The sequence below is a fragment of the Podarcis liolepis genome (assembly GCF_965112155.1).
Source record: "Podarcis liolepis genome assembly, chromosome: 7".
Taxonomy (NCBI): Eukaryota; Metazoa; Chordata; class Lepidosauria; order Squamata; family Lacertidae; genus Podarcis; species Podarcis liolepis.
In genome coordinates this window covers 38,706,249-38,723,535 of record NC_139561.1, presented here as the reverse complement: position 1 = coordinate 38,723,535, position 17,287 = coordinate 38,706,249, and the positions used below count along the sequence as shown (strand labels likewise).

Here is a 17,287-nt window from a genome sequence, read left to right as displayed (position 1 = left end):
GAACTGTCTCGCCAGAGTGGTGCACGCTCTAGTTATCTCACGCTTCGACTACTGCAACGCGCTCTACATGGGGCTACCTTTGAAGGTGACCCGGAAACTGCAATTAATCCAGAATGCGGCAGCTAGACTGGTGACTGGGAGTGGCCGCCGGGACCACATAACACCGGTTCTGAGAGATCTGCATTGGCTCCCAGTACGTTTCCGAGCACGATTCAAAGTGTTGGTGCTGACCTTTAAAGCCCTAAACGGCCTCGGTCCTGTATACCTGAAGGAGTGTCTCCACCCCCATCGTTCAGCCCGGACACTGAGATCCAGCACCGAGGGCCTTCTGGCGGTTCCCTCATTGCGAGAAGTGAGGCTACAGGGAGCCAGACAGAGGGCCTTCTCGGTAGTGGCGCCCGCCCTGTGGAACGCCCTCCCATCAGATGTCAAAGAGATAAATAATTACCTGACATTCAGAAGACATCTTAAGGCAGCCCTGTTCAGGGAAGTTTTTAATATGTAACGCTGTACTGTTTTTAACACTGATTGGGAGCCGCCCAGAGTAGCTGGGGAAACTCAGCCAGATGGGCGGGGTATAAATAATAAATTATTATTATTATTATTATTATTATTATTATTATTATTATTATTATAAATGGGAACTGGATCAAATATCGCCCTATTATGCACAACAACTTTGTTTAGAGGAAAACAGACTCAAATAATTATATATTACATATATTGCTCTGTGTGTGTTATGCCACTGCTCCCAAGAAAGCGTTGTTTTGTTGTTGTTGTTTTTAATAAGCTGACTTTTCTTCCAGTTCTTCTTTGCTTCTTTTGTTAGTAGCGATCAAAACATTCTTGGTAAGGATGGAAAAGAGATAAGCAATAATATGGATAATGAATTTGGAACCCGTTTTTACTTACAATGCCTTATGTAAAAATCTTCATTTGGTAGATTGCAAGTTGAATTTGTAGCAGCTCCAAAACCAATAGCTAAGCCAGAGCCATCATTTACAGCTGATTCAATGTTTTGTTGTTTTAATGAGTTTTTCATAATTCTGTAAAATCGCTGAGGTTTTGAAACTCCCTGAAGGGTTTTCTTCCCAAAATAAATATAAAGATCTCTTAAACATTTGTAGTGTAGATTGTGGAATGCAAATAAATTGTGTTTGTGTTTGTTTATTAATGGAAAAGCATAGTTAAGCCAAAGAAACAGAACAGACACAGTGCATAAAAGGTACATATTGTAACATTTGCGGTGAATATTTCTCTAGGAAACTATATTTCATAGGTCTGTAGCAGGATAGAGCAACTCCCCTATGAATAAAGGTTACAGAGTTTGAGACTTTTTTTTTTACTTTAGAGAAAAGACGAATAAGAGGCAACAATGGCAAAAATCATTCATGGCATCGAGAAAGTGAATAAAGAAATTTTCCTCCCTCTCTCATGACACTAGATATTGTGGACATCTGGTGAAACTGAATGTTGGAAGAATCAGGACAGATGACAGAAAGTGTTTCTTTACACAGCAGAATTCATTCCCACAAGATGCAGTGATAGCCACCAGTTTAGATGACTTTAAAAGAGGATTAGTGAAATTCATGGAGGAGGAGGTTACTGAAGGATACTAGCCATGGTGACTCTGCCCTGCCTGCACAGTCAGAGGCAGTGATGCTTGTGGACAACAGTTACTGGGAATCACATATGGGGAGAGTGCTCTTCAGCATCCATTTTGCTTGAGGGCTTGCATCTGGGTGGCCACTGTGAGAACAGGATGCTGGAATAGATGGGCCATTGGCCTGATCCAGCAGGCTCTTATCATGTTCTTATGTTCATTTCTAGTTATACCAAGAAATGATGCATCTTAACTTTCAGCATTGTTCATGAGGTCTAGAAAATGTTATTTTAAAGGCCAAAATGAATGCTAAAAACATTGGGATTCCCAAAGCACTATGACTCTTAACCAGGTGGTATGTATGACAACAGCCACATGGATTTGGACCATATGATGTTCTTCGATATGAAGCCTGTTAATGGGTATGCTCTGTGTTTAGAGAATTATACAAGTTAAACAGCAAGAAGGTGCTGTTGCACTCAAGACCTGCTAATCGGCTTCTCAAAAGCATTTGGCTGGCTGTTGCAGAGAACTGAGTATTGGAGTGAACAGATCTAGTCCAGTAGGGCCCTTCTTGTGTCTATATGTTCATATTTTCATATGTTGTGGGGAGGGAAGTATATATCAGTGATGTGCACACAGCAGGGGTATGCATCAATTATATGGGTGGGCCATATAATGCAGCAAAATTAGGTAATTTTTATTGGCCAAATTATCAATGGTGTCAATAAAACACACCCCACACCTGTGCCAAGTCTGATCAGGGCCTCCACAAAGCATCCTTTATCTCCACTATTTCTTTGTTGTTGTTGTTTAGTCGTTTAGTCGTGTCTGACTCTTCATGACTCCATGGACCAGAGCACACCAGGCACTCCTGTCTTCCACTGCCTCCCACAATTTTGGTCAAACTCATGCTGGTAGCTTTGAGAATACTGTTCAACCATCTCGTCCTCTGTCATCCCCTTCTCCTTATGCCCTCAGTCTTTCCCAACATCAGGGTCTTTTCCAGGGAGTCTTCTCTTGTCATGAGGTGGCCAAAGTATTAGAGCCTCAGCTTCACGATCTGTCCTTCCAGTGAGCACTCAGGGCTGATTTCCTTAAGAATGGATAGGTTTGATCTTCTTGCAGTCCATGGGACTCTCAAGAGTCCCCTCCAACACCATAATTCAAAAGCATCAATTCTTCGGCCTTCTTTAAGCTTTTCTAATGATTGTAGCTGTGCATTTTTATCAATTTTTATTTTTCTAGGTCCATGGGCTTTGCAAAAAGTGAGGCTGTCCTAAATGTTGCCCATGAAGCACTGGAGAATTCTGGATTTTGTTTTTGTTGTTAAAACACAGTAGTGGAGGATTTTCTTTTTTAAAAAAAGAAAAGTTAAAAGCTTTCACCAAATGTGTTACTTTTTAAAAATAAATTAAAAAAATAAAATCCTACGTTATTCTTCTTTAACAACAAAAGCAAGTGCCATCTCTCTTCAACATTTAAAAACAGCCTCACATCTTAGGGCCTATCAGAGGACAACAACAAACTGTGACCCATCCATCCCTTTAATTCCCCCCCAAAGCCCCTGTACCTATTCGTCTACAATTTGTCATGTTCATCTAATCTTACTTCACATAGCAGGCAATTAGATGTCCACAACTGCACTCTTCCCAGTTGTGTTCTCTGCAATGGATCTGAAAATAGGAATGTGTCTTGTCAGCTCAGTATTGTCATCTAGCTCAATTTTGTCTGCACTGACTGGAAGAGGCTCACCAGGCAAAAGTCTCTGCCAACCTTAGCTGGAGATGCTGCTGTCTGAATCTGGAGCTTTCTGGATGCAAAGCAGATGCTTTGCAACCGATATACCACTTCCCCATATCCCATCGCTGATCTCGCCACTGATAGTGGAGGTAGCACACAGCCAGCATCGCTAGTCATCATCAATGGCTTTCTTTTCTATGAATTAGTATAAACTGGTAAGGGATGTCCTTTATAATATTGCCCTCCTTCATCACTATGTAACAGATACTTGAATTTCTCCAGGCACAACATTATTGTAAATGGAGAACGCCTGGTGCTCTGGGGGAACAGAGATCTTTCAGAAATATGGGTATCACCTTCAAATACACAAATAAAATGTGTGATCATGGGGGGGGGGAGTATTCATTTCGATTACTCTCTAGTGCTTAACATTTGCTGAAAATAATATCTCCCCAGTCAAACATGCCAGAGATAAAACATGCATAATAAGAGGTTTCTATCTAAAAATAAGACACTTGTTCAGTCTCTTCTGCCTTTGTGTATTATGGAATAGAGGGAAAAGAAGGGGGAATTTTTAATAGCCTCTTTAATCTCAGTGCAAGCACCTCACAGCACCCATTTATGAAATGCTGAGCTTTCTCTCTCTCTCTCTCTCTCTCTCTCTCTCTCTCTCTCTCTCTCACACACACACACACACACACACACACAGGATTCAGCTACATTAGTAAAGAAAATGAGTTTTAAATGTGTTATAACACTGTGACACTAGATGGCGCTGTGGAGTTCCATCTTTTAGCAATGTGATTTCCCATTATTAGGTTTACAACATGTTTTCCTGAAACGCTTTTTTTATGTGTCTAGATCCAGCCACAATCTGTTACATTATTGAAACACAGTTGATACAAACATAGGAAACTTCCTTCTTCCCATTTTGACCACTGGTCCATCTAGTTCAGTATTGTAAGCACTGACTGGCATCAACTCTCCAGAGTTTCAGGCAGGAATCATTTCCAGCCCTACCTGGCAACACCAAAGGTTGAACCCGAGAGCTTCTGCATGTGAGCTACAACCATTCCCCTCTGCAGATTTGTGCTTCTCAGTTTAGGACATGGGAAGCTACTTTATCTTACATCAGGCATCCCCAAACTCAGCCCTCCAGATGTTTTGAGACTACAATTCCCATCATCCCTAACCACTGGTCCTGTTAGCTAGGGATGATGGGAGTTGTAGTCCCAAAACATCTGGAGGGCTGAGTTTGGGGGTGCCTGTCTTAAGGTAATTGGTCCAGTTGACATTTACATTGACTCTTTGCAGGCTTCCCATTGGGACATCTGGTTGGCCACTGCGGAAACAGGATGCTGGAGTAGATGGACCATTGGCTTCATCTGGCATGCTTTTTTTTACATTTTTTAAATGAATACTGGGCACTAGGGGAGAAGTGAGCAAGAGGAATAAATAAGTGTTGCTGGGGCCAGAAACAGATCTCTCATACAAGGGGCTACTAGTCTCCTCCGCGAGAGCAACCCAGGGCAATGAATATTTGGGAAATAGAGCTTGCTAGCCTACTGCATCCTCCCCAGGAGATGGAATAATCCACGGGGGGTCTTGAAAGTGTTCCGACTCATTTGTTTATGCAGTTAATCCATTCCTTTCTCAGTGTGCATGATATTTATGAGTTATTTATAGGTTCACAGTGAACCCAACTGGGAGCAAATTAGGTCAGAATTCTAATTCCTTTGTTAAGAGGAATGACTTATTATCTCATTCCAGTCTGGTACATTGTGTCTGTGTGGGGGCTTGGCTGTGCAAGGTTGGAGAGCTCAATATTTATTTTTTGGAAGGGACTATCTGATCTCATATGTTACTACCAGAACACTTAACCCGAACACAGTTCATTTCACGTGTGTGTGTGTGTGTGTGTGTGTGTGTGTATAACTCTCACCTTGAATTGAATCCCTATCCTTCACTGCAGGTCAGACGCCTATAAGTTAACTCAATACAGTTTTGTGTTTGGAACTAGTTCACTTCTAATTGGCTCAATACACAGTTTTGCTTTTCTCCTTCTTTGCACTTGTTAGCTGCATTTTAGGGGGTTGGTATTGGCTTTGTAGTATTAAGGATGGGGGAGGAATTCAATTGAGTTCATGCTTAAAGGTGAACCTACCCAATTTGCACTTTCTGAAACAATACATGGACCAAAATCTACACTTTTCAGAATTTTGCAATGTGTTTTCCAGCCATATGTAAAGGGAAAGGTATGCATATAATTGCACATATTCATGGAGAAATTCACACAAAAAAATGGATGAATTTTCATGAAGACCCTTAAAAAGCATGCAAACAGATGGCAATGTGGAAAACAGAGGAGAAACAGAAATTGACAGGTTCACCTATTACTATGTAGCACAGGGTGGGACATTGTTTTATTTGATAACTCTAGTGGGCTGTAAAGCATTGTGTTACAGCTTCTCCCAAAGAATTCTGGGAGTTGTGGTTTCTTAAGGATGCTAAGAATTGTTAGTGGGCCCCTATTCCCCTCGCAGAGCTACAATTTTCAGAGTGGTTTCACAACAAATGCCTCTTCACAGGGAACTCTTGGAATTGTAGCTCTGGTTGGGGAATATGGGTCTCCTAACTACTCTCAGCACCCTTGACCAACTACAGCTCCCAGGATTATTAAAAGGAACCCATGAGTGACTGTCTCAGTCTACCTAATAGTATTGCCACTACGTAGCTATGACAATCTCCAAACCCCAGTGTGGACACCTGCATAGTGGCCATGCTCTATGTGCAGGGCTGGAGAAGCTGTGCAACATCAGTGGGGTGGGGGTGAGGACTTTGACTCAATGGGACATCTGTGTATGGTGAAAGCATGAAGGGTGCCTTAGACTCTTATGCTTCCAGGAAATCACAGAAGCTGATATTCTACTGCCATATATAGTATTTCCCCCACTGTTTTAATTGGCTCTCTGTGGGTACACAGCCATGCAAATGTGTGCGTGAGAGTGCATTAGGAAGTCCACTGCAGGCCACTAGGCCAGTGCTTTTCATGTCATTAATCAGGTCCTCCCTGCAGGCTTTTTGTGCAACTCCGGATACATTCAGATGTGGGGAGTATTACATTAGTTTTCCTGATTATAATGCAAGTGCTTCCATCACATATTTGAATGTTCCTATCAAATGGCAGTCCTTGTTGCATCATGGAATTGTGGCTTTTTGATAGAAATACCACCTTCTCGCAATGAATTTCATTCACACCTGTGGGTGTGGGGCAACACAACAGCTAGTGTCATTGGTCAACATTGCTACTCCCTCACCTTTTCCACACATGCCTGCTTTTCCTCCCCCATGATCCCCACCCCCATAAAGACAGCATCGGGGGGGGGGGGAGTGCCACCCTTACAATTCATCACTTTATTCAATTTCTTTAACACAGAAAATTGTGGGAGTAATCTGCCATGTGAATGCAGCCTAAGTCTTGATGCAGTTGTGTAGAGTGGTTTTGAAGTCTGTGGCTGCAAAGAGACATGTGACACTTTCTACCTTCTAAAGTAAAATCCTGGATACAACTAAGGAAAGGGGCTTTGAGTTCTTTCTGTCTAGAATAGGGCAGAGCTGATAATGATAGCCGATGGAAGTGGCAAAGCTACACCTCTCTACTCTGTTGGTTGCTTTGGATTTGATCTGTGAGCCACTAGATTAGGTCTGTCAGCCACTATTTTTGTCCAAATACTTGTCTTCATATCACATATATAGGAGAAGCAGTCTATTTGAACAATAGCTTCATGAGAACAGGAAGGATATTCCCAAAAGCCCACAAATACAGCAGTTCTTTGCTTGCTTGCTTTTAAAGATTGCTGTAGCTGTGAAAGGTGGTCAAGGGGGTGTTGGGGGGGGTCGGAACGTGCTTTTTGAATAGGAGATGCAATGAGGAAGGGTGATTTCTCAGGAATGTTTATTAGCCAAGAGTGAGACCTTTCTGGAGGGAATGATTGATTGTCGTGCAGCATATAGCATGAGCTACAGCGAATTCTCAGCAAGTGCAAGACATAAATTCTGGATGCCTGGTGAAAGGGAGCCACTAATGGGCATATATCTGAACCAATCATGTTATACCACTTGCACTAGGAGAACTTCATTGGCTCCCATTGTGCATCTGGGATCAATTCAAGGTGGCGGGTACAGTCTAGGTATGAGTGGGGTAGGGAATTGATGCAGTTTGTATTTAAAAGAGAACATATACAATCCACACTTTCTGAAGCAGTATGAAAATGGAAACTCATCTTTCCGTTGAAATTCACTATCCTCTGAATTTTTCAGTCTAGTTCTCCAGCTAAGTACAGTGTACAAAAAACGCTTATAACTGAGCATATATTAGAGAGCATAACATACACAAATGCATTATATTAGGAGAAATTATTTTGCAAAAAGTTACATATTAGGCAAACATACATACCAAAACATGTATACTGTGAGAAATTCACATCAAAGTTTTGATGACTTTTCATAAGGATTTTAAAAAATGCATACTGATGTGGAAATGTCGGAATGTGAACTTAAAGAAAAATGAGAAACTGAACTGACAGATTTACCCATCCCTAGCCCAATTTTTGAAGTCCTAAATGGCTTGGAACTTGGATATATAGAAGTGTACCTTCTATATAAGACATGGGGGACTGTCATCCTATGTGTCCTGAACCCCTGGACTACCTGGCAGCAAGTCGGTATGTCAAATCCAAAGTTCCAAGTCTGAGGGATAATCCATATAAGCAACGTGCAAAGGTCAGGAAATGCAATCCAGGGTCAATCGAAGTAGCCAAGTCAGAAGACCAGCAGTGATGATACAGTCTAGAATCAAACCCAAAGCACAGTCCCATAGAGGTTCAGTCAAAGCCCATCAACATGGGCAGTTGAGCAGACTCAGCTCTGCTGCCCTTTTGTAATTTGCCTGCTGATTGCAACATCTGGGCTTGATGAGGCTTGTGACCCCCACCTGTGCCAAGCCTACTCCTGCTGAGGAATCACACGCTTCCTCTCAGAGCTAGCGAGCTCCACCTGGCCAGCTAGGAAGCTGGGCTTGGGGCTTTTGCCTGCCTCAACCTCCTAGAGTGCCACTCCCATTGCTCCCTACACCTCAGCGACTGCCTTGTTTGTGGAGACAGGGTCCCGTCTGGCTCCATTGATGGGTCCTGCTGCTCTGGTTCCTGTGCACTGACCTCCATCCCCTCACCAGCCTGCATTACCCTGTGAGTACTTTCTTCCTCATGCCCTGCTTGCCCCAGTATGCCCCAGTCCTGGCTACACCTCTCGCCAGAATCCTCCTCCTCCTCCCTGCCGTCCTGCCAGTGCATGACACCATGAATTGGATGCAGCCCATGAGTTCTCCCCTTCTGACCTACATCTTCCCCTTCTCATTCTTTGTCCCCTACTACCACAATTAGGCTTAAGGGGGGGGGGACCTCCTTTTGAAGACAATCAATCACTGTTGTTTTCCCAAACCTAGACACAGGGCCCAGAGCTATTAAGCATTGCAATGTGTGAGAGACAACCCCTTTCACACCAAAAATGTTGCCTGTGACATTTAGGCTTGAGGTAAGGCTTGAGGCTGTAACATGAAGGCTTTAGGCTGTAATATGAAGCACTTTAAAAAGAAACAACAGCTAAATTATCACACAGGGTTAGAGAGATTGCTGTTTGATGTGTGGTCCTGTATTAAGTATATCTTTGTATTATGTAAGTAGATGTAAGTCTTAAGTGTGAGTGTGCCATTCTATCAATTTTTGTGTAGTAAGGATTTGTTTGTGTGTATCCATGTGTGTGTATTGTTGTGTGAGTGTCTTGATGTGCTAACTTTTGGAATGCCGCCCTCAACAGCTTTGAACTGTGGCAATGTAGGCCTCAGACAGATAAACATTCCTCACTCCTGTCCTGTATAAATCTACCTGAAAGGTAACATCCAGTGTTCCCCCCCCCTAAAAAAATGTTTAGGGGTACTCTCATTTTGACTTAAGAAAATCACCATTTTATAGTTCAAATCGCGAAAAATTTGTGGAAGCTCAGGTTGCAGATGTAATCTGGGACGGAGGCACATCCACAACCCACAGTGTTCACAACCTGCAGCGCCGCATCTGCACATGCGTGTGATGCGATTTGGTGCTTCTGCGCATGTGCAAAGCACGAGCTAGCATTTCTGTGCATGCGCGAGTAGTGAAACCCAGAAGTAACCCTTTCTGGTACTTCCGGGTTTCCTGTGATCCATAACCTGAAAACGCATAACCCGAAGCGTCCGTAACCCGAGGTACCACTGTACAGTAAATGGACAAAAGTATATTCACAAAATGTTTAGGGGTATGCATACCCTGGATACCCCCCAGAAAAAAGCACTGGTAACATCTGTGTGGAGGACTCATCTCTGAGACTCCCCATCTTCAAGGATGGGGTGGGTTGTGACTGGCAATAAGGCCTTTTCAGAGCCCTCTTTATGGAATCTGCCCTGCATCAAATTCAGCTGGAACAAAATCCCACAGGATTTTTCCTTGTTGCAGTGGGTGAGCTCCTTGAATTTACTTTGTTTTGTACTAGAATAGAACCCCAAGAGCCAAGGGTGAAAGACATGTAATTAGAATTAAAGAACTGGGTGTCTCTGAGTACACACTCATAATTTGTTTTCAGTTTTATAACTAACACTGCTTTCACACAGAAGTCTACTTCTGATTACTCCAAACTTTCTTCATTTCAGCAGCCTGATCTGCCTTGGAAAAGTCATGTTGTTTTTGCTATTATTAAATAATTGGGCATCATCCAGTGATGCTGATCTACTGCAAATGTTCTCCACTCTGCCAATCCCTAGCTTAGGAGCTTGATCCACTGTGTTAGATTGAGCCATACTTGGTGTGGTGACTTCTGAAATCATTACAAGGGACAGAACAGAATGCTCTGGATAGAGGCAGAATATAGTTGCAACAATTCCCTCCTCCTCCTAAGAGTCTATTTGTGCATCTCCACTACAACCTATCTTTCAATTTATTTTGCGGTTCAGTATGTTCCCCTTAAGTGTAATTATGCTTGAAGGAGAGAGAGGAGGGGAAAGAAAAGACTTATTCTAAGCAAATATTCACTTCATTAGCATCAAATTGTGTTCCCCCTTTTTCCTTCTTTCCTTGCTTCCTCCAGCAAATTTGGCAATTCAATTGCAAAGTGCCCAATGGGGATCTCAGCGTGAACTCTTTCATTTTTCTTTCAAATGCTTATGCTCACAACCATCCTGCCTTTAGCACAGAGCTCAGGCATCCCAAGTGCTAACCTTGCCTGCGGCCTTGTTATGGCGAAAATGCTGATGTCAACATTTCCTTTTTATCTTCCTCCTCCTTTGATGCCCAATAACAATCTGATTCCTGTTAACTTTCTCTTTCCCTTTACTTATACAGTTCCAGGTGGAGATCACTGATGCCAGTGGCAAAACCATAGAAGGCCCAGTCCCTCTAGATATCATCATTATTGACCAGAATGACAACAGGCCTCTCTTCCGGGAAGGACCTTACATCGGTCATGTCATGGAGGGGTCTCCAACAGGTAAACTAACTGCAGACATACTGCAATTGCTTATAGGTCTTGTTTCTCTGCAAATTTTATGCATGTTTATCCACTTGAACTCAATGTATTCTGGTTGACCATGATTGACAGGGCTCATTTGACACAGGGACTGTGAACCTGTGGCTCTCTGCAGATTGCTAGACCAATGACTGTCCACAGATCTCACAGGACCATTGGCCATGCTCACTGGGGTTGATGGGGGTTAAGTGTACAACAACACCTGGAGGGCCAGATGTTCCCCATCCCTAATTTATATCATCCTAAGCACAAAGGACGATGGAAGGGAGGATAACAGATATAATATGAATAAAAGGAAAAGGCAGTATATAGAATGCAATCAGTAACATGCTAAAATGAGGTAAGTGTTGCCAGTGTCACATGGAAAACATTTTTGTCCCCTGAGCTCACTTATTCTAGAATTTTTTAAAATATGGTTGAGAATGGTTTCTTGTGCAGGATTTTTTTTTTTTTTAAAGAATCCAGATGCTCCATTTGAAAAGTGTGACTATTTGATTTTGAATTATTTGGTGGATACATTGTGCATTTGTTTGTTGTAAACTGATGTAGTCATAGAAATGTAAAAACTAGTCCATTGCCATTTTTGCAACACATCTGGGCTCTCCCACTGAGACTGTGACCATTCCTGAATGAAAAATGTCTGATGTATTATTATTTGGGGACTGGCTTGATGTAAGGTAGTGCAACAATATCCTAGAGATGTAGGAAATTGTTTTCAAAGATTGCTAATGCACTTCTTGCAAAGCAAGACAAAAGTTTGTACTGTAAGGACGGACATAAAACAGTGAGATTGTGATGTTGGCTACAAATGTAATAGAAGTGGGGGAAATCTGAGGAAGCACAATAAGGCTGCACCACTTCAGATTGTAAGTTGGAGTTGCCTTGTTCAAAAGTTTTCCCAACTACAGTGGTACCTCGGGTTAAGTACTTAATTCGTTCCGGAGGTCCGTACTTAACCTGAAACTGTTCTTAACCTGAAGACCACTTTAGCTAATAGGACCTCCTGCCGCGCCGCCAGAGCACAATTTCTGTTCTCATCCTGAAGCAAGGTTCTTAACTTGAAGCACTATTTCTGGGTTAGCGGAGTCTGTAACCTGAAGTGTATGTAACCTGAAGTGTATGTAACCCGAGGTACCACTGTAACACAAATACATATACGCACATGCACACAGTATTCCTGAAAATGTTGTTAGCATATCAGTCATAAACATAGTGTCCTAACTCATGTATTGCTGGCATTTTTTATTTTATTTTATTTTATTTTTTGGTAAAGAATGGGTGAATAAAAAATGGCACCTGCTCTCACTAGGAAGCTTTCCTTTAGCGCAAATGTGCCTTTGAATCCAAACCACTATTGTCAGGCATGGGAAACATCTGGCCTGCTGGCCATATTAGGCCCAGCAGAGTTCCTAATTTAGCCTGCAGGCCTGTTTTCCCCCAAACACTCCCATCTGCCCTACACTAGATGCAATGTATGGCTGGGCAGGTAAAGATACAAATGCAGAGGGCACTCCATATTGTTCCTTGGAAATCAGGCCTCGCTGACAGCAGCATTCAACACTGCTATGACTGACACCTTTGACCAGTTTAGATAGCAAAACTGTTTGCAAATGTGATGCACATCTGAACTGAGCCTGAAAATGGACAAAATGGGTCTTGCAGTGAGTCCATTTGAAGGCTTTGTCAGCACCAGTCAGCATTCAGAGGGGTATCACCTCCATGGCTAGTCATTGTTGATAGCCTTACCATCCAAGGATTTGTCCAGTTTTCTTTTAAAGCTACCCAAGTTGGTAGCCACCATTGCCTCCTGTGGGAGTGAGTTCCATAGTTCAACTGCGTGCTGTATGAAGTACTTTCTTTTATTTGTCCTGAATCTTCCAACATTCAACCTCATTCTTTGTCCATTAATTCTAATCTTATGAGAGAGGGAGGGAAACATTCCTCTACCTACTTTCTCCATGTCACACAATTTTTATAAACTTCTTCCAAGTCACCATTTACTTGTCTTTCCTCTAAGTGAAAAAGTCTCAGATGCTGTAGGAGAGTTGCTCCATCTTTTTGATCCTTTTGGATCCCCTTCTCTGAACCTTTTCCCAACTCGACATCACTATATAATTGTGGACGATCAACCATATTGCCATTTTAAAATCCCATTCTTCCCACCCACCCTGATTTCTTTCTTTCTTTATATTTTTCATGGCAAGAGGGTTTTATAGGAAATAACATCCTTAGCAGGACAGATGTTCTGGCTCTTTTGTTGTGTTGCAAAATGACTCCGTGTCCCCAGTGATCAAATGTCTGGGTTCCTTAATTAGGGGAGAAACTATAAAAGCTGGAGTGATATTAAACTTTATTTTTAAGCAAAGATAAAAATTGCTGAAGCCTGCAATGGAAAGCAAAGCAAATTCCCATTAGTCAATGTGACACCTACATTATTTTTTTTAAATGAATATGCTGGTGCTGGGGAAGCCAGTGTGGTACCCTCCAAATGTCAGTGGATGCAAAGGGTGGCAGTAAATGCTAGTCCTACTCAAGAGTAGACCTATTGAAGTTAATGGGCATGATTAACTTAGTTTCATTAATTTCAGTCGGTCTATTCTGAGTGGGATTTAGTTTATATACTTTACATGTGTATCCTGTATTTCTGTCAGCGAGCCAAAGGTGACATACATGGTTTTCCCCATCTCTGTTTTATCCTCAAAACAACCTGGGAGATAGGTGAGGCTGAAAAACAGTGACGGATCCAAGGTCACCACAGTGAGCTTTGTGACTGAGTGGGGAAGTAGTAATGGTCACCAACTTAGGTGGCTTTAAAAGAGGTGGCTTTTGTCTTGACATGGAGACATGCCAGGTAGAATAGACCCCCGTCACTCCTTGAATGGATGTACACAGCATCTTCAGTCAAGTTGAAGGCTCTTCTTACATTCTTAGAATTTTTCACTGCTCTAGAAGATGCTCCAGACTGCATTTGTGGTGGTTGGCTATTCAAGACAGCTTCAGATGGAGCCAAGCATTCCTAGCTCTCCCCTCAGTGGTTCCTGATGCAAACTGATGCAATTTCTTTTGTGTGAATGAGATCTGCATTGTAACCTGATTCCTTTGCGATTGCCACAGGCGTACATTTTCACTAATAGCGCCATTAAAGAAACTCTGAGTTCTGTCCATGAGCAAGGACAAACCCCCAATTTCCTTTCTTCTTTACCGGAGAAACAAAATTATAGATAGCTAACTCTCTAGAAGGACACTTTGTTGTGCCGGAGGACTGTATTCATAATGATCTAGTGAGGATGTTATCATATCACAGGTGAATGCGAGAGGCAATTACTGGCTGCACTTCACAAGCAGAAGCCATCCACTGTCTACAAATGAGCTTAGCGAGGGGACAGCTAGCCAGACACTTAACAGGCGTGCTGGCCTTTTGGAAATTTCAAAGCTGACGAAAGCTGCCGTTTTCTCCCTCCTTCCCTTACTTAGGATTGCTGAACAGTCTTCACTAGGATCCTATTTCATTTGCTTCAGTCAGTTTGCACCAGTGATTCCTCATATGTTTTGACTTCTATCTGCAGCTTGGAGCAAATCCTCCTAAGCCCAAAATGTGGTGTGTGTGTGTTTTTTTTAAGAAAGAGTGGCTGGTTAAAATTGCTTTTGAATCACATTTAGAAAAGAAAAGAAACATTGGCAACTTGTTTTTCCATTAAGCCATAATAACCCATGTATATTGCATTCCAGCTGAGGAACCCCCAAAGCAGAACTGATGGAAACTGCCTGTAAAGAATTAGCAGGAACAAAGGGGCATTGAGAACAGCACATGGCATGGAATTAAGAACAGTAGCCTTGAGGAACATTTAGTATCATAAAACCATCATTTGCAGAACTGGATGCAGAAACAGGGAAGGGGCTTGTCTAATGCAGGACATACATTATGGATGACCACATGCTAGGAGGTTGTAAGCTGCTGTCATTCATGGAATATGGTTTCACAGAAGCAGCCTCCTCATCAGTGGTGGCTGGTGTCCATCTGGACTGGTAAGGCAGAAGGAAGAGAGGCCATCAGCAGGTGGAGGTGGAGCCAATAACAGACAGAGCCAAAGACAGGTAGAAGCAACCAATTCTAGTTTTGTCCCCATTTTCCTCCCTACTGAGTTCTACAAAAGGCAACACTGAGGCCAAGGAGGAGGAGCAATCTGACAGGCAGTGCTGCCACCCCTGGACTGGATGCAAGTAAGAAGGCTGGTGGAGGGCAGACTGGGCACTGCCCATTGGCCCTAATGGACCACCTTGCACTGTACCTCTAGTCACATGCAGCATAGAAGGCTGCCCTCTTTCAGTTAATCTGATACTAGCAGCAGTAGCAGCAGCAGCAGCAAAATCAAGGTTAGTGTGGAGATGCATAGAAATGAGATCTTTATCAGCAGGGTGCAGGAATCAAAAGACATTAGGCAAAGTCATCAATACCAAAGTTCACCTGGGGAAATGGGCAAAGCTAGAGTTAATTCTTCCCCCATTGTCCATTCTGCAGCAATTATTGTTTGATGCTTATGTCTCCTGGGTTATAATGAGAGTTGGTCTGCCGTTGTGTTGTTTGTGTGTGTGTGTTTGCATGCCCAATTCAGTTTTGCTTGTGATCGTGTCTGGTGCGTAGGCAGGGGAAAAATAGGGCCACTTAAGCTTTCAAATGACTAAAATTGCATTCAATTTGCTGAGCACGGCAGGATCTCTTCTTGGCTATGACCTGTGATTCTAACAACCTCAGGGAAACTACGGGGGTTCTCTTAAGAGCTTTCTGTAGTCAGCAGATAGAATAGACATGTGTTTTTTTCTTCCCTTTCATATACAAAGCACTTCTAGCAGAAGAACCCATTCACAGACATTTTTGTTTCCTTATTGCTAAGTACATCCATAAGTGTGTCCTTGAATAAAATCCAAGGTGTTCCAATTATTAATCCACTACAACCAATACTGATCTTCTCCCACCTCCTGGGCCTTTGCATGCTTACTATACATGCACAGACAATTGACTTCCATACCTGGTTTTGTGTTTTAGGACAGAACATGAACATAAATCAGGAGCCAGTATGGTGTAGTGGTTAGAGTGCTGCTTTGGGCAGCAGCTACTGAGGGTATTGTGCCATTGTGAGCTGTCTGGAGGACATGAGTTGAGTATACCGTGTGGCTTCCTCTGAGCACCTTAAACTAGTTAGCTACTCCCAGGTGCTTTGATGCTGTCCAGTCACTGATGCTGAAGTAAGATTCACATGTTGGGCTAGTTGATATCTGTATGTGGAATGGAGTTTGTGTTTACTGCATGCATCAAAATGTATTGACCTGGAACACAGGAAGCTGCCTTATTCTGATTCAAATGATTGGCCCATCTAGCTCAGTATAGTCAATACTGATTCTCTTTTCAAAATTTCAGGCAGGGAACACCCCCAACCCCACTTGGAGGTTCTGGGGTGTTGAACGTTGGCCCATTTGCATGCAAAACAGATGCTTCACACTTGGCCCTGGCACTGCCTGACCTACTTTTGCAAATACCTTCATGCTACAGTTACATGTTCAACACTCAAAGCAATAGTATTATTTATAGCATTCTGCCTGCAGAGTTTTGTGAAAATAAGCAACACCCTGATTGATCAGTGGAGAAAACCTTGTAATGATAGTTACAAGTAAATTACAGACATGCAATTAGACTATTGCTAGCTCTAATGATCTTAAATTAAAACTGTGAATAAAAACATTCAGGGCAACATCAAAAGCAATTTTGTGTGTGTGTTACATACTTCACAGTAAGAAACAAATCAGTATAAACTCCTTTTGATGTTGCTTGCTTTTAAAGACCGGAGGGGGTGAACTTGCTGTGCAGTTTGGGTATGAACTCAAGAATTACTTTTGATACTAAAGGTCCAAAGGGAAACCCCCAAAGTAAGTCTTGTCTGGTTCTTGACTTGCCACTAGATTCAACTTGTTCATGGAGTTCAGAGGTGGCCAACACGGTGCCTTCACAATCTTGTGGATACAGTTTCCATCATCTCTGACCTTTGGTCAGATTAGTTGGGGCTGGTGAGAATTGAAATCCAATAGCATTTGGAGGGCACCATGATGGTTATTCTTGATATAGAATCACAGAATTATAGAATTGGAAGGTACCCCAAGGATCATCCACTCCAATTTCCTGCAGTGCAGGATTCCCAACTCAAGTATCCATGATAAGACATCCATCCCGAGCTTAAACATCTCCAATGAAGTAGAATTCACCACCTTCTGAGGGCATCTGTTCCACTGTTGAATATCTCTTACCATCACAAAGTTCTTCCTAATGTTTAGTGGGAA

General features: G+C 42.5%; 2 protein-coding genes across 4 annotated transcripts in view; one reads left to right on the top strand and one right to left on the bottom strand.

The window, feature by feature from the left end:
• Positions 1-17,287, bottom strand: part of SDR42E1 (short chain dehydrogenase/reductase family 42E, member 1) — a 986,520-nt gene that overhangs the window by 604,404 nt on the left and 364,829 nt on the right. The window lies entirely within an intron of this gene.
• CDH13 (cadherin 13) overlaps positions 1-17,287 on the top strand; it is a 671,588-nt gene that overhangs the window by 411,536 nt on the left and 242,765 nt on the right. For all 3 annotated transcript variants that reach the window (XR_014528541.1, XM_083513633.1, XM_083513634.1), the window contains exon 6: positions 10,774-10,918. Coding sequence is in view for 2 of the 3 variants with exons in the window: in XM_083513633.1 (XP_083369759.1) it covers positions 10,774-10,918 (145 nt within the window). In the remaining variant the exon portion in view is untranslated. The remainder of the gene's footprint in view (positions 1-10,773; positions 10,919-17,287) is intronic.